Source organism: Fundulus heteroclitus, chromosome 5 (assembly GCF_011125445.2).
Source record: "Fundulus heteroclitus isolate FHET01 chromosome 5, MU-UCD_Fhet_4.1, whole genome shotgun sequence".
In the NCBI taxonomy this organism is placed as follows: Eukaryota; Metazoa; Chordata; class Actinopteri; order Cyprinodontiformes; family Fundulidae; genus Fundulus; species Fundulus heteroclitus.
Genome location: NC_046365.1, coordinates 20632 through 38923, shown reverse-complemented (window position 1 = coordinate 38923; position 18292 = coordinate 20632). Strand labels below are relative to the sequence as shown.

Here is an 18292-nt window from a genome sequence, read left to right as displayed (position 1 = left end):
AAGAATGTTAAAAAATTTAAGAATTAGAAGAAATAAAAGATTGTGAAAAATGTGAAGATTTTCAAGAATCTGAAAAATTTAATGGAATTTGAAGAATTTGAAAAATTTGAAGGAATTTGAAGAATTCAAAAAATTTGAAAAAATTTAAAAAATGTTTAATATTTCAAATTTTCAAAGAATTAGAACAGTTAGAAGAATAAAAAGAATTGGATGAATTTGAAGAATGTGAAGAATTTGAAGCAACTTGCATTGATTTCAACAGGAACTGCCAAAAAAATCGCACAAAAAGTGAAAAATTTTAAAAAGTGTAAAAGTTGGCATAACCATGGGCAGTCATGCCGGGAACGAGTCGAACGTTTTGATACCAAAATTGTTGAAATCGGTTGAAGTATGCGGGAGTAGTTATACTGCGACGGAATAATAATAACTAGAAAAAGCTGTTCCTGCGTAACAGCGAGTGAGAATGCTAATCTGCAGAATGATTGAGCAGAAGATGCAGAAAACATTGAAATCAGATTTAAAGTTTTTTTTGAAAAAAAATTTAAATTTTGAAGGGATTTGAAGAGTTTGAAAAATTTGAAGAAATTTGAAGAATTTAAAAAAATTAAGAATTTGAAAAATTTATAGAAATTTGGAGAATTTGAAAATTTTCAAAGAATTTGAAGGAATTTGAAGGAATTTGAAAAATGTGAAAAAAATTGAAGGAATTTGAAAAATTTGAAGATTTGAAGGAATTAGAAAAATTTGAAGAAATTTGAAAAATTTGAAAATTTTCAAAAAATTTGAAGAATTTGAAGATTAAGAACAATTAGAAGAATTTGAAGTATAGGAAGAATGACAAGAATTTGGAGGAATTGAAGCAATTTGCATTGATTTCAATGGGAACAGCCAAAAAAAATTGCACAAAAAGTGAAAAATTTTAAAAAGTGTAAAAGTTAGCATAACCATGAGATATAGCAGTCATGCCGGGAACAAGCCAAACGTTTTGATACCAAAATTGTTGAAATCGGTTGAAATATGCGGGAGTAGTTAGACTGCGACGGAATAATAATTAAAACCGCAAGCGGTGATGATCGGCCCTCGAAGCCAAGTGCCGCTCTGGCCTACTGGCCACCGTGGGGGTTCGCGCACCGCCGGTCGCCAGCCACCGCAGAAGTTGTCACGCATTTTTCCCGCCCGTCCACCGGGCGATTCACACGAACGCGTTGGGCAGCACTCCCCCACGACTCACAAAAAATCTGGTGAAGATCGGTCAATGCAGCGAGGAGATACAGCCATTGAATAATGAAAATGAATTGGGCCACCGGACTGGACTAAAAGCGTTCAGCGGGCCGGATTCAGCCCGCGGGCCGTACGTTTGACACCCCTGGTTTAAACATTAGTATACCAATTTAATCAAAGGTATCTTACTAGCTGTTAATCCAGCTTTATGTCAAAAGTTAACAAAACCTTTTTAGTTCTTTAAAGTTAATTGTTATTTCATGTGTTTAAGGGTTTCGTTTCTTGCATTAAGACAGCTTTTATGAACGTTTGACAGTTAAATTGGTGGATAAACACCCAAAAGAAATACTGTAACAGTAACACTTTATCAATTGGAAATATTGCTAAAGTATTTGTAACCCACTTCAGGGTATGTACAAGTCTAACACTCTAGGTTCATAGGTGCTGAGAAGATAGCAATCAGTGATGGACACAGGTATTTGTAGTTAAATGATACCTTTAATAACAGATATTTAAAAGTGTACAATACAAAAACAACAATACCTATGGGCCCAAAATAAAAGTAAGAAAATAAAATGTCCTTCTGGAGAATGTTCTTCCGGAATTTGTAGCTTCAAACTTCAATAATTGTTAAAGTTCGTTAGTCAGTTAGTCAGTCAGGGGAATAAGTCAATTCAGGGATTGTATCCAAAGTAGGTTCTCTTGATGTCTGTCAACGAACTGCCAGAATCCTACCAGAATCTGGTGAATGATGTGGTAGAGCTCACGTTCCGACTGGGAAGGCTCGCCATCAATGGATCAGTTTTCATCAACCTCGTCGGACATTAAGGCTGGATTCATCAATTTCAACGTAGTCAAAAGACCTGACATGTATTAACAAAACAGGTTTTATAGTCCCAATTTTCCAATATGCAATTGCTTTAAGCTCAGAAAAATGATTAAATAATCATTTAAATGTGTTGTACAACAGAAATTCAAATTCTCAGTTGGAATAATAACCAACAGGAGTTAACAACGGTTAACTAGAGTTATTTCCAAAATATAATCTCCATTGTTGCCAAAATGTCATTTTAACAAATAAAATGTACAATAAAATGAAATATAACATTTTAATTCACTTACATATGGCGAACACATTGCACATTATTCCACATGTGGCATCTGGTAATAAAGGCAAAAATCTTGGTGCTATTTTTGACCAAGACAGGTCATTTAAATCCCATATTAAAAAGGTTTCCAGAGTTTCCTTTTTTCACCTTCTAAATTAGAAACAGTCTGTCCAGGAGCAATACTCAAAAACTTGTCCATGCATTTGTTACTTGAAGGCTGGACTATTGTAATTCTTTACTACTATAAGGAAGTCCACAAAATGCAGTTTAAAGTCTTCAGCTGATCCAAAACGCTGCAGAAGGAGTTCTGATGAAAATCAACAAGAGGGATCATATTTCTCCAATTTTAGCCTTCCTTCACTGGCTTACTGTTAAATCAAAAATAGAAATTCTTCTACCAACGTATAAAGCCCTTAATAATCAAGCTCCATCATATATCAGAGCTCTGATTACCCCTTATGTTCCTAACAGAGCACTTTGCTCTCAGACTGCAGGTCTGCTGGTGGTTCCTAGAGTCTCTAAAAGTAGAATGTGAGGCAGATCCTTTAGCTATCAGGCTCCTCTCCTGTGGAACCAACTCCCAGTTTGGTCCGTGAAGCAGACACCCTATCTACTTTTAAGACTAATCTTAAAACCTTCCTTTTTGACAAAGCTTATAACTAGAGTGGCTCATGTTACTCTGAGCTACCTTTATAGTTTTACTGCTATTGGCTTAGGCTACTGGAGGACATCAGGATCTAATTTTCTCACTCTATAGAGTTCTACTGTTCTTCAATTATGCATTACGTGTTGTCATTTCTGCTTTAACTTTCTGTTCTCTCTCTTTTATGGCGTTCTGTTAACTGTGACATCATCCAGAGAAGACGGCTCACCCACTATTACCATCTAATGTAGAACAGATTACTGGATCAATGTGTGCTTCTGTGCTTTTTGTCTCTCTTGTGTCTCTGCTCTGTCTTCTGTAACCCGTCGGTCGAGGCAGATGACCGTTCATACTGAGCCCGGTTTTGCCGGAGGTTTTCCTTCCCGTTAATGGGGAGTTTTTCTTCCCACTGTCGCTTCATGCTTGCTCAGTATGAGGGATTGCAGCAAAGCCATGTACAATGCAGACGACTCTCCCTGTGGCTCTACGCTTCTCCAGGAGTGAATGCTGCTTGTCGGGACTTTGATCCAATCAACTGGTTTCCTTATATAGGAACATTTTTGACCAATCTGTATAATCTGACCCAATCCGTATAATATAATTGAACTTGACTTTGTAAAGTGCCTTGAGATGGCATGTTTCATGAATCGGCGCTATATAAATAAAATTGAATTGATTTAATCTTATCCACCCTTTACCAATAATCAAACATCGAAACAATGACTAAAAGATGATAAACAAAACGATCCAGCGGAGGCATTCATCCATAATATTCCAGTCTGCTCTGTACTGTCATCAGTCATCGGAATGTGTGAATAATATAAGCCTATGTCCTACTCTGAACATAAAATATGTTTTCTATTTTAAACTTTTCTCGAACATTATATTGTGCATTAGACCCTAAACAGTCCTATGGGATATTATGTCCTCGGATAATTAAGAAGAAGTCCTGCAGGTGTGGGGATAACCACTTTTCATCTATAACTTTGTTTTTTTGATCTATAGATCAATACTGCACCATATACAGTGAAATCCAGCACTCCAAGAAGTTATGTTGCTTTTACTACCATCTAGTGGCAGTTTAATAGTTCAGCATAACGTCAGCATAATGTGCAAAAAAAAGCCTTTGCCACAGCAGGTTTGGCAAAAAGATGACACTTGTTATTTACTACGATCTTCAGTGTCTCTGGATACATTATAGCATATGACCCATCCTTCTTGCTCCGGAGTTTGCTTTTCACTTCATCATATTTATTGCGTTTCTCTGGTTAAGTCCTAATTGAAGTAGATGCCCTAGCTCCTCCACCCGGTATTTCCCTTTCTCACGAGTGGCACGCAGCACCGCCTCTATTGCACTGAACCGCAGAAATTTAACCAGGATATGTTGACTGAATCTTGCATCTGTGTGCTCTTTCAATTTCAAACCATGTCCCCTGCCTCAGAGTTTTCCACGAATCCAACCATGTGAACATTATTCCAGCGTACTGCATCTTCCAAATAATTGACTCTCACTTGAAGTTGTTTCATGGTTTTCCTGACTTGGCTTACTGTTTTTTCCCTCGCATGACATCCATCTTCCACGTTGGAGATGCGTGTTTCAGCCTCAGTGATTCTTCCCCCAAGCTGTTGAACCGTGGTCAGCAGACAATCCAGACAATCCGTGGTCAGCAGAGTGTCTGGAGTGTATGTGCAATTTATTTCTGTTGATAGATTCTTGCACTTGAAGAGAAGTAATCACTCGTTTATTCTATATGTGTGCATATAGAAGAAAGCCAGTGCTCAAATCATCCTTTCACTATTGTCCTAACATCAGCTGTTTGGGCTGATATTCAGCAGACAATACCTAACTGACCGAGGGTTATTTAATAAACATTAAATAACTTCAAAACATGTGTAATGGCACAACAGATGATTATCAGATCATTTTCTTTTGACCGGTCTGTTCTGTTCAGAGTGAATAGGGCAACATCCTCAACCAGTCATTGCAGAGGAGCATTAAGAAGTCAATTAGAAAGTGTGTTTCTGATAGTTCTGATGGAAACTGACTTTTTAATTCTTAAAAACACGATGTGTGCTCAGACATCCAATATGTGTGTTTCAGTTCCTGTTTTGCAGCATCCTGTGCAATGATAGGTGCTGCAGCAAATGATCCGGAAGGTGAGACAATACACCTACATTTAAAGAAGCTTCATTTTCCAGCTTGATTTACGCAATCTTTTCCACAATTTGTGGTCAGCATGTGCATGAAGTTCAAGTCATATTTGGCTAACAATGTCTAAAACAAATATAAAATATATATTTTTTTATTTTTTCTCATCAGTGCTATCTGTCCTCATTTTCTTTGCTGTTTCCTTCAACGGCTTTGGAGGAATCTGCCTGACCTTCACATCACTCACTGTGAGATTTATTTACACATACACATGCAAACACAAGCACACACACTGCTGCTGCTGGATGTAAAGGGCAGTAGCTGGACCAAAGGTGATCCCAGTCGGCAGATGCCATGTCTTGTAGTTTATGACTTAAATGCCAAAAAGAGCTTGAGAGCATGAGAAACCTGAACATTTTAATGAAAATGACAAACAAAGCCAGGATGAACAAGGCGTGGAACACAGAAACCAGACATGGAGACAGGAAGCCAGCAAAAGAACCTGATGACAAGGAGACAAACTGAGTGTGAGGTGAGAAAATTGGTGGTAGACACGATTTCTTGACCATGTTCATGCATAGATCTGTAATAATTTTCATTGGGACGTAGTTAATTTTAAAGGTATAGTTTTAGCGCATATTAAGACAGGAACAGGGAAACCGACAAGCGGTGTTGGGGTGTAAGGGGAGCTGAGGTGTGTTTCCATGGGCGTGTTTACCTGCTGAATGTAACCGCTGTGAAACAATCAGGAAATAACTTTTTATTTCTCTGATTAATAACAGCTTTATCAAGCGCTCTGTTGTTGTTACTATACATATCTACCAAAGTGATTTCTCTCTCTCTCTCTTTCTCAAATCAAATGAAACTTCTTTGTGTTTCTATTTTGCAGTGTAACATTGTGAGTCAGACTCAGATTTAGAAGCTGGTACATTATAGTGTAATGTTTGTGCCTTTGACTTGAGCACGCAGGAACCAATCCGAGCGCGCAGTGAGACCAGTATTCAGGATTTGTACATCACATGAGCGTGCTCAATACCTGTCTGGTGCACATTCAACTGAAAACTCTTCTCAACCCTCTGTCCTCACGCTCGGTTCCATCTCTGCATGTGCTCTGTTCCGTGTGTGCTTGCGCAAGCTCTGCATTCGTGTTCGATCTGCTGCTTCTACACTCAACACCAGCTGTGCACTCGGCTGTTTCTCCGCTCACTCGACTCTGTCTCTGCGCTCACGACTTCAAAAACAGTCCGCACCAACAGCCAATCACAGACAGTTTTTTTTTTAATCCAATCAGGAAGCTTGTAAATACTGCATTTGGTGGATTAAATCAAAGTGCTGCAACTTTTGGCAGAAATTACTAAACATAACAGTGGGATTGAAGAAAAAAAGAAAAAGAAATAAACAGTTGAATATTTTAGCCTAAAAATATTTAGTCTAAAATATTTACACTAAAATATTTCCTTGAACTACTAAGTGAGGTGTGAAAAGTGCTGTTGTCTCCTTTTAACAAATAAGAAAGTGTGCATTTGGATTATGCCTCCCCTATCAAAATAAACTCCCCTGGATGTTATGGTGAGAGAGCTCAGAACTACTCCCTCGCTCCCTCCTCCCCCATGGACATCTGTGGATGCTTTCTGAATTGTGGGTCGGTGATAACATCAAGGACAATGGCCTTTGGAGAGCGTTCATGGAAATAAAACATCTTTCACCCAAACACACACACATAACTGATTCCCACAACAACATACGAACTTCATGCGACTAGTCTCCAAGGTTAACCCCCTACATAAATGTTGTCTCATCATATGTGCTTTTTTAATTGATTTTCTTTCAGGCACTACAATTCCCCCTACAGGGTGGTATTATCTGCTAGCTGCCCCGAACACTTAACCTGGCCAGCCAGACTGATAATGTGTAGCAGTCTATGTTCTGTTTTATTGACATTTAGCTTTCCGAGCTGATTGGGCAAATCGACACATAGTGCCCACATACCAAAGATTGGTTTTAGCCAATCACAGTATCAAATGGAAATAAGCACTAAGAAAGCAGCAGTCATCATAAGAAACTACAAGTTAAGCTAGTCAAGGCCCTTCTTGTTGTTCGTCTTTTAAAGATGAAACTGTGGATTCTGACGGAAAAGATGTGGTAGCAGCAGCTATGGTTGTGTCCTCCTGCGCTGCCTTGTTTCTTTTGAGCTTGGCAGCTCTTGCTTTCGTCACAGCTGGTACCATAAATCTTAATACTGCAATGTGATTGGCCCGAATCGTTTTTTGGTTCAGTTACAAATTGTTGAAGTGGGATCGGGGCAAGAGGGATTCTCGTGTGTTTGTGAACGCACAAATACCGCAAGAATTGTACTGAACACAAGGCCATAAGAAAATATGTGGCGAATATGTGAAGGTAGGAATTATCTGTCCTTCCTCCCGACATCTGGGAATCAATTACAGGGTTCTGAATGACATCATAGTTACAACCGGTAACCTCTCCCCTCGTGAACATCACTTTTGTGTTTCAGGCCCTTGCTAATGTTGTTCTGTGAGATATGTTGAATCATTTCATATATGTTTACCTTAATGACATCCTTATTTTCTCCAAGGACCTGTTGGCCCATAGAGAACATGTCCATTCAGTTCTTCTCCGCCTGCTTCAGAACAATATGTTAGTTAAATATGCCACAGACAAAAACTGGTTCATCCCAAAGACAGAACACCCAAACCACAGCTGAGCTGGGTTTTGTATGCAGTCCAATCAGACTCCTACATTGGAGAAACTAAACAACAGCTACATAAACGCATGGCACAGCACTGGAGGGCCAGCAGCTCGGGGCAAGATTCAGCAGTCCACTTGCACCTCAAGAACAAAGGGCACTCTTTTGACGACAGATGATTTGAAAAACGGGTGAAAGAAGCTATCTTGGTAAAAAAAAAAAAAGCCATCACTAAAGCGAGAGGGAGAATTGCATTTCCATTTCTCCAGTGTTTACAGCTTGGTCCTCCGACACTTTCCAAAGAGACTACAGAGAGGGTCTGAAATGCCACACAGATCCACTGAGTGCAACAGCGATAACAGGAAATGACGCATTGAGCCTTGCCCAATCAGCCAGTTATCTCAATGAGAGCTCAGAAGTACTCAAAAACTTGGATGATAGAAAAAGAAAACTGTAAAGTAGAATAGTAATGTGGTCAACTGGAACTTGGCTATGAGCTGCTCACACACACTCAGAAAGTGATTCCCCCTTGCAGCAGGACAGAACATAGGACAGGCCGTCGTTTAGGACACAGGCCACAGGCCAGGTCAGGGCAGGTGGTAGCAGGCAACTGCGGGTGGGGAGGAGTGGTTTGACCCACCAGGTTTCTGACTGGCTGAGAAGCTGCATGACAATGTAGAACAAGTGGAATCGGATCTGCTGCTTCAAAAACTACATCATGCATACACACAGTCACAGACACCTACATGCATAGAAATACACAGACTCCCTCACCACACCCATCCCAATATACACACACCACAATCTGTCCCCTGCACAGTCAGAGAATGCTCACATTGACATGCACACAACAAATTCAATGGGAATCGAGCTGGCTCTAGTTCTATTTAAAAGCAGTAGCTCCTTCTGCTGACTGTTTCCTCAAATTACAGTTATTGAATGGAAATCACTAACATAAATTACAGCTATTAATCTAGTTTTCACATTCCATAATTGTTTCTAATCTTAACTGACAAAAGCATTTACAACAAGGGTTTCTATGGACAGATATTAACTACTTGAAGCTTTCCTAATTGTTGCTTCAATTTCCCTTTCTTATAGCTGCCTAACATGTTTGGAAATATACGATCAACCATCCTTTCCCTGATGATTGGTTCCTATGCCTCTTCAGCAGTCACCTTCCCAGGAATCAAGGTGCTCACTCACCTGCACCCATACACATGTGCACCTGAAGTGAAAAAAGCAAACATTTAGTAAGGATTGTGTCAACAATGCATTGCCTGAAACGTGCTCATTACATTTTTGCCAACAGTCAATATCAGATTCTCATTTCTTTAATGAGTCTTTAAAGAATATGCTAGGGATTATGAATGCTGCAGAGTAAGAAAGTAAAAATGAGTAAAGTGTTTTAATGAATTTCAAGCAAATAACAAATAATTTAGAGGTAGAAGGGCAACCTGAAACACATTAGAAAAGTTAAAATGTTCACTGACATTACGTCAGCTTTGCTATTTGGTGAAGCATTTTGTTCTTTTTGGCATCTTTATACTATCACTCTTCATCTTCCATTACTATCTGTCTTTTTCATCCACACCTTTCTCCAAATCCTAATTAGTTGATTTATGACCTTGGTGTGTCATTCCGGCTCCTCATGTGGGTGTGGACGGGTATGGCCTGCATAGTCTTCCTCAACTGCTTCCTGAACTGGCCAGGTGAATCCTTCCCAGCACCAGAAGACATCAGATACACGTCAGTGCTCATGTTACCTAACATTATGTTTATTATTATAAACTGTTGTATATTCAGAAGACACCCTGTTATAGAACTGTACTCTTACACTTAATTAAATAATAATTATTTATTTCTCATTCATGAGAAGACAGTTTCCATCAATTGTATTCTTTTTTATATTTATTTTTCTGCCCACAATTTAAATAAGTGAAGATAGCAACAAAATGAGTTTTGGTTATTATGTTGTCCTATTATTCCTGCAAGCACATCTAGTAAAAGAGCCTAATGTTAACACTTATTTCTTATTTCCAGATTTTCCAATATCTTCTTTTAGAAAAGAAAGAGCTGCAGGAAGTCCAGTAGTATTAGCTTCCTCTGTCTTAGCCATGCATTTTAATAAATAAATAAATATGCCAAATTGTAAATATATCTATGAACATTCCTGAAATGGTCTTTAAAACAACATAGAGTATGTTGCTCTAAAATCTCGGGTGTAGTTTTAAACAGTAATTAGCACAATACACAATAACTAAATAGCTGATATAGCTGTTTTTTATTGAATTCAATAGGAACTCACAGCTTACAATATTTCCCATCCAATTCAACTCTGTTCCATCTCCCACCTCCACACACACCACCACCATCACCTACAAGGCAGAATTAGCATAATCAAGGTTATATTTAAGTAAATTAATTTTAACCGAGCCTAATACAATCCTCTTTCACCAATTTAGACTCCTTTCTGCAGTAGCTGTCTCTCCCTTTCTACCATACCTGTGAGTTTTCAAAAAGCCTTTCACATAACATGTCAAGCCAGGATTTAAAGGTTTTTATCAGTCTCTGCATTTTCCCAAAGGACTCAAGGCATGGGCTGTTGGAATAAACCTACCAATGTTATGCTTCAAAGGTCATTTTTCATATTCCTTTAACAGCTGATACATGTAACGACCAGCCAGTTTTATGGCTCAAGGTGACGTAGCAATGACAGCTAAGTACATGAAACCAGTCTGCCTACAGATTTAAGGCAAATCCCCACCATGACTGGCATGATACATTATATGAAGCACACAGTTCATTCGGAAGGTGTGGCACCTTAAAATGGAACAAAACTGATAAGTTGTGCGACACTGATATGTTTTACCCTTTAGAGTGGGAGTTGTCCTACACACTCTCTATATGAGGAAGTTTATGTGGAAAGTCAGCCGGCTGCTGTTACCCATCTGATCCACCAAGTGAGGTAGTTACAGTGAAGTAGTGGATGAGTTATGCAAATATATAGCTGCTTTAATGGCAAGAGGCTGTGATGTAGCAATGGCAAACTGTATAACCAGTTGGTAGGGATACTTAAAAGAAAGGTGCACATGGACCAACCATGGTGCAGATTATTGCCGTTAACACACATTGAAAAGGTTGTGTTTAAGTCTGCAGATCATATAGACTACTGGAGTTCATCCCAGTGTAATTTCTTCAGTAGCGGCAACACTTGCAACAGAATGAAACTGACAGTGCATCGCCCACCAAGAATGTGTGTTACCACTAAGAATAGAAGAAGTCTGAGACTCATTATATGAGGTCGGCGTGGTGTATGTCTCCTGTTCTTGTTTTAACAGGGTTGATTTTTCTTAATGCAACACCTCCTGAGAATCTAAAAGCGTGCAAATAGTCCTTACCATCTGAAGGTTCAAGTCAAAACAGACAGTTGGCAGTCACTTTACAGAAGGATACAAATTACTGTGAAATTGCATTAATGTTTCAGACATTCCCATAGAAGTTACGAAATATGAAATGTTCAAGATAAGTGTGTGAAAACCAAGAAAAAAAAAAAAAAAAAAAAAAAAAAAAAAATTATATATATATATATATATATATATATATATATATATATATATATATATATATATATATATATATATATATATATATATATATATATATATATGTGATGGCTGCAACTACAGCCACCCAAATGCGGCAATATTTAATCACACGATAGGTCAGCCATTTTCATTATATTTATATTTGGATTTCTTTAAGTTTAGGATTTAATTTACAGAATAATTTGGTTTAAGGAAAGGCGTAACACTGTATTCTGGAATGAGTATGCACATTTTAGTTTACACTGTTATGTTCTGCTTGATTTAACCTTTGTTTGTTTTCGAGTCATCTCAGGGCTGGCTGCTCCAGTCCTTCAGGAGAACAGAGGCGAAGAAGGGGTGGAGTCAGCCTAGTGGAATGCGGTACCGGGCGCGAGCTATTTTTAGAAACACAACGTCACGATGACGTCACATCACGTGGTACGCAGTGGGGCAAACTCCGGAAAGTCGCCGTTGTTTCTCTGTAAAAGAGACGTGCGTTACCCTAGGTTTTACTCGGTAAACGACTGCTTTTTCCAAATCTAAGACCATGGTTTTTAAACATTGTTGCTATGGAACGTGCAACAGCGACTCGAGTTACGCTGATCGGCCGCATATGAAGGATGTTTTCTTCAAGACTGCCAAGGAGAAATGTGTGCGCTGGGACCGGGGCGGTCGGCCTACACAACAGTTCAACCCGGAAAAAGTTACCAAATTCAAGTACATATGTAGCAAGCATTTTGTTGGAGGAAAGGGCACAACCGAAGAACATCCTGACCCAATTCCAGCGACATCAAGTCAAGGTAAGAGTATTTTGGTGGCCGACATGTTAATAAAGTAGCGCCTGCTACCATGACAGCATATAGGCTATCATGGTAGCAGGCGCTAACATGATAGCCTGCTACCAGGATAGCTTACTCAAAAACATTTCAAATAAGACAAACATTAAACATATACCCATTCCTGGACGGTGATTGCAAACAACAAAAAAAACAAAAAAAAACGGCCGAACGCTGCCATGATCGCCGCGCAGAAAAAAAAAACAAAGCTTACCGTTCATCAACTCGGCCAGTTTTCCAGTCTTTTTAAGCCCTCGAACCTCAAGCCATCGTTTGAGCTGAACGTTGGTGTGTTCTTCGACAGTGCGACCAGTAAACTGTGTGCCTGGGACATCGTCTTGGGAAAGTTTAACGGCTGTAAAGTCGGTCATATCGCTGTTTCTGTTGCGCTTGTAATAGCTGGGTTATCCGTGCTTTCTCTCCTGTATGCCCTACCTAAGCGGCAAAAGGGGCGTTGCTCTTGAGACGGTGACGTCACGTGCGCGGTACCGCATTGCAAATTGGTTTACACCACTACTCATCAGCAAGAGGGGGGAATGGGATTTTCTTTTGTTAGTTATAGTTAGGTTTTTGCGTGTCTCCCCCCCCCCCTTTGTTTTCCATGTGGCCTGATCAGCCAGTATTTAAGTTTCCCCTTTTGTCTCATTAAGGAGGTCTGTTTGTTTTCGTAGCTCTGTTGGTTAGCCTGAGTTGAATTTTGTTACTTTGACCTCTTTTATGGGCCCAACTTTGTAACCTGTTCAGTATTGACCCATGTTCTTTGTTTTGGGTTCAATAAACAAAAAGACCCTTTTGAAGCTAAACCTGTGCCTGTAACTCCTTTGACTGCTCAGCCATCACAGTGGTGTCAGGAGTGGGATTTTTGCAGTCAAAGGCACAGGTTTATTTATTTTTCAGTCCCTCTCCTCTATCAAGCTATGCACAGGACAGGAAGGAGTGCCAAAGGATCAAAAGGAGATCCTCAAAATCAGCCTGTTGGAATGGAGGAGCAAGTTGGAGAAGAAAGTGGAGCCTCTGGAGGGGTAGAAAGTAATGAGGGTAAGGAGCCAACAATATCTGAAGTGATTTCTATTCTTCGTGCTCATGTGGGCCAACAGGAAGCCCAGGAAGCAAGACGAAGAGAGGAGTTCGAGCAGCAGGACCAGCGCTTCAGAGCACTACAACACCAATTTCAGCTATTACAGGTGGAAGTGCAAGCTCGTACCACCCCTGCCTCTGGGCCTCAAAGGGATGAATCACAATCAGCAGCAGGTGCAGATGATGGTCTTCCAGGTGGCAGTAATGAGCAAAGGTATGCTCCCTCAGGTCAGTTTCACTATCATGAACCCAGACTTGAGAAACTGACAGATGAAGATGATATTGAACATTTTTTGACGACATTTGAACGTATGGCTCTCGTTTGCCGGTGGAAAAGAGTGGATTGGGTTTTCTATCTGATTCCACTACTCACCGGTAAAGCAAGAGGTGCGTATGTCCATATGGATATGGAGGACTCTTTGGAGTATGATAAAGTTAAAGAAGCTGTTCTTCAAAAATATGACATCAATCCTGAGACGTACAGATTGAGATTTCGATCACTGGAAGTAAAAGCGGATGAAACTCCAAAAGAACTGTATGCAAGACTGAAAGAGTTATACGGAAAGTGGGTGATGCCAAAACAAAAAACTGTGCATGAGGTCAGTGAAATAATCATTTTTGAACAATACTTAAGAATGCTGTCTCCTGAGTTGCAGATATGGATAAAAGAACATAACCCAACGTCGGCTGCAGAAGCTGCACAGTTGGCTGATGTGTTTGTGGCCGCACGGAAAAAGGGACAACCATCGAATCAAACAGCATGGAAAGTGAGGGAGGTTTCAAACCCTGTTCCCCACTATCAAAAGGCAGGGGAGAGTAAACCTGTAAAGACCCAGCCATGGAATGCACCATCAAGAGCCCCAACCAAGACAGTGATTTGTTATCTGTGTGGGATGGAAGGGCACACAAGACCAATGTGCCCGAAAAACTCTACAAAGATAACACAAATGTGTTTCGGGCCGAGAAAAAGCGTAGATTCTAAAGTACCTTTGGGCTTGAGGACGACCTTAATTGAAGTTGAGGGTAAGCAATTAAAGGCCCTCATTGATTCAGGAAGTACACAAACCCTGGTACACAGAGACTTTGTTCCAGCAAATAAAGTGAATGTGGAAACAATGCCTGTCCGTTGTGTTCACGGACATGAGTTATTATATCCAACAGCAGAGCTGTATATTAAAGTACAAGGCCAACTTTACCTTTTAAATATTGGTGTGGCTGAGAACTTGCCATTTCCAGTAGTTTTGGGGCAAGATCTGCCGGTGTTGTGTGATTTATTGACCTCTAGCAATATGTGTAATGTGGCGTTAACCAGATCTCAGGCTAGTAAAAGGGAGGAGTTTCTGCAACCGCTCTGTGCCTTGCCTTTTTATGATGCAGACCTAGAGACCGTGCCCGGGAAGTCTCGCAAGTCCCGCAAACAGCGACGGCAAGAGAAATTTCAACACACTGTTGTAGAACCATCTTCTAGCCCTAAGCCTGAGTTACCTTTGGGGTTTAAAATCCCTGCTAACATCATTGAGATGCAACACAATGATCCAGCTTTAACGCCTTTATTTCAGAAAGCAGAGGGAAACCAACAACCTGAACGAGGTTCAACCAAGCGGGAGGAATTTTTTTGAAAGATGGCATCCTGTATTGTCAACAGGGGTCAGCATTGCAGTTGGTGGTTCCTAGACCAGTCCAGAAGGTGGTGTTGTCCTTAGGACACTCCATTCCATGGGCTGGCCATCTTGGAAAGCACAAGACAATGGCCCGCATCAGAAAATATTTTTTCTGGCCTGGAATGCAGGCTGATGTGGCTTTGTTCTGCAAGGGCTGCCCTCAGTGCCAAAGGTCTTCTCTGAAGATCCCCTCCAGAGCTCCTCTTCAGTCGTTACCAATTATCAACACCCCATTTGAACGGCTGGGAATGGACATTGTTGGTCCCCTGGAAAAAAGTAAAGCAGGCAATCGTTATATGCTTGTGATTCTGGATTATGCTACAAAATATCCAGAGGTTTTTCCTTTGAAATCAATAAAAGCTAAAGCAGTTGCCTTCTGTCTCATACAGCTCTTCTCACGAGTGGGGTTTCCAGCTGAGATTCTCACTGACTGTGGAACTAACTTTCTGTCCACTCTGTTGAAGCAGGTGTACCAACTCCTCGGGATTAGGAGCCTGAAGACCACACCTTACCATCCTCAGACAGATGGCCTAACCGAGCGCTTCAATCAGACTCTGAAACAGATGTTACGAAAGTTTGTCAATGAAACCGGTACAGACTGGGACCAGTGGCTGCCTTACCTTCTCTTTGCATATCGAGAAGTGCCACAGGCCTCCACTGGTTTTTCACCATTTGAATTGCTGTATGGTTATGAGGTCCGAGGCCCTTTATCTCTGTTGAGGGAGACATGGGAAGGTGTCAAAGAGAGCTCTCAAGCGATAAATGTTGTCTCTTATGTTGTACAGATGCGGGAACGGCTGGAAAGGATGACTGCATTGGCTCAAGTGCACAAAGAAGAAGCACAGAAACATCAGAAAAACTGGTATGACCAGTCAGCTCGCTATAGGTCTTTTAAGCCTGGCCAGAAAGTGCTGGTGCTCCTTCCGAGTGCAGACAGTAAGCTGCTGGCAAAATGGCAAGGCCCATATGAAATTCAGAACAGACTGGGACAAACAACCTACAAGATTGCCATTCCAGATCAGCCCCGCTCTACCAGAGTGCTTCATGTCAACCTGCTTAAAGAATGGGTGGAGAGACCAAAGGCAGATGTTTTTCTTATTCAGGAGGTTCTAGAGGAGGAGGAAGAGGATACTCAATATCTGCCACAACCCTCACCTCAGTTTCTAGACCTGGGTCACCTCTCTGAAGAGAAGCAAGCTCAGGTGAGAGATCTCTGTAAACCAAACATGTTCCAGGGAAATCCTGGTAAAACAGAACTTGTACAACATGACATTGTATTAAAAAATGGAGCTTCTGTGAGAAGACTGAGTTACAGAATACCTGAGCGTCTGTTGGTTTCACTGAAAGAGGAAGTTAACCTGATGCTGTCACTTGGAATTATTAAACCATCAAGGAGTGAGTGGTGCCACCCAGTGGTTCTGGTGCCAAAGAAGGACGGCAGCCTACGCTTCTGCATTGATTTTAGGTATCTGAATGGAATAACACAATTTGACTCATATCCAACGCGTCGTATTGATGACATGGTTGAGCGGCTTGGGAAAGCCAGATATTTAACAACTATAGATCTCTGCAAGGGTTATTGGCAGGTACCCTTGACGGAACATTCGAAAGAATTGACTGCTTTTCGGACCCCCTGGGGCCTGTTCCAGTTTAAAGTCATGCCATTTGGATTACATGGTGCCCCGGCAACATTCCAGCGATTGATGGATCAGGTACTGTCTGACCTGTCTGATTTTGCTGCAGCCTACCTTGATGACATAGTCATTTTCAGTTCTACCTGGGAAGAGCACCTGAAACACCTGGAGAAGGTGCTGGAGCGCCTCCAGTCTGCAGGGTGGACCATTAATCCAGCCAAGTGTGCAATTGCCAAGGCTGAAATTGAGTACCTTGGGTTTGTGATAGGAAATGGAGTGATAAAGCCTCAAATAAATAAAATTACAGCTATAGAGTTCTGTCCGCTGCCTGAGACTAGAAAGCAGTTAAAATCTTTTTTGGGTATGGCAGGATTCTACCATCGTTTTATCCCTCATTTTTCAGCCAGGGCTGCTCTACTAACAGACCTCACTGGTTCCCGGAGCCCCCATAAGATCATTTGGACGGAGGAGGCCAAGACCGCTTTCCAGGATCTGTGATACTCTCTCAGCAAGAGTCCAGTGCTTCATAGCCCTGATTTTGGAGGGCATTTTATTCTACAGACTGATGCCTCGGAGGGAGGTTTGGGTGGCGTTCTGTTGCAGGGACCACCTGGAGATCGCCACCCAGTGGCTTTTATTAGCCGCAAACTTTTTCCGAGGGAGGTGCGATATTCAACTATTGAAAAAGAGGCACTGGCCATCAAATGGGCCCTGGATTCCTTCAGGTACTACCTTCTCGGAAGAGAGTTCACCTTAGAAACTGACCATAAAGCTCTGCAATGGATAGAGAAGATGAAAGATACCAATGGAAGGATTACGCGCTGGTACCTTGCAATCCAGCCGTTTCGATTCACCATCCACCATATTCCTGGCAAGGACAATTGCATCGCGGACTGTCTCTCTCGCTGTCCCAGCAAGAGATTTGAAGAGGGGGAGTGTGTGATGGCTGCAACTACAGCCACCCAAATGCGGTAATATTTAATCACAAGATAGGTCAGCCATTTTCATTATATTTATATTTGGATTTCTTTAAGTTTAGGATTTAATTTACAGAATAATTTGGTTTAAGGAAAGGCGTAACACTGTATTCTGGAATGAGTATGCACATTTTAGTTTACACTGTTATGTTCTGCTTGATTTAACCTTTGTTTGTTTTTGAGTCATCTCAGGGCTGGCTGCTCCAGTCCTTCAGGAGAACAGAGGCGAAGAAGGGGTGGAGTCAGCCTAGTGGAATTGCAAATTGGTTTACACCACTACTCATCAGCAAGAGGGGGGAATGGGATTTTCTTTTGTTAGTTATAGTTAGGTTTTTGTGTGTCTCCCCCCCCCCCCTTTGTTTTCCATGTGGCCTGATCAGCCAGTATTTAAGTTTCCCCTTTTGTCTCATTAAGGAGGTCTGTTTGTTTTCGTAGCTCTGTTGGTTAGCCTGAGTTGAATTTTGTTACTTTGACCTCTTTTATGGGCCCAACTTTGTAACCTGTTCAGTATTGACCCATGTTCTTTGTTTTGGGTTCAATAAACAAAAAGACCCTTTTGAAGCTAAACCTGTGCCTGTAACTCCTTTGACTGCTCAGCCATCACAATATATATATATATATATATATATATATATATATATATATATATATATATATATATATATATATATATATATATATATATATATTAGTG

At 40.8% G+C, this 18292-nt stretch overlaps 2 protein-coding genes across 2 annotated transcripts in view; both read left to right on the top strand.

Annotated features, from left to right (window-relative positions):
- LOC105921097 (large neutral amino acids transporter small subunit 3) overlaps positions 1-16189 on the top strand; it is a gene marked incomplete at its 3' end in the record, with an annotated part of 38343 nt that extends 22154 nt beyond the window's left edge. Inside the window, exons 5-10 of the mRNA XM_036136597.1 lie at positions 5075-5130; positions 5294-5370; positions 8928-9020; positions 9442-9575; positions 13347-13554; positions 15773-16189. Coding sequence (XP_035992490.1) covers positions 5075-5130; positions 5294-5370; positions 8928-9020; positions 9442-9575; positions 13347-13554; positions 15773-16189 — 985 coding nt within the window. The remainder of the gene's footprint in view (positions 1-5074; positions 5131-5293; positions 5371-8927; positions 9021-9441; positions 9576-13346; positions 13555-15772) is intronic.
- LOC118563073 lies at positions 13605-15254 on the top strand. The gene has a single exon (XM_036136691.1). The coding sequence runs from the start codon at positions 13638-13640 to the stop codon at positions 14943-14945; it is 1308 nt and encodes a 435-aa protein (XP_035992584.1). The 5' UTR covers positions 13605-13637; the 3' UTR covers positions 14946-15254.
- Positions 16190-18292: the final 2103 nt, after the last annotated feature.

Bases quoted from the DNA above. Each gene is read 5' to 3' on its own strand.
- LOC118563073 (XM_036136691.1), top strand. From the start codon at position 13,638: ATGGCTCTCGTTTGCCGGTGGAAAAGAGTGGATTGGGTTTTCTATCTG.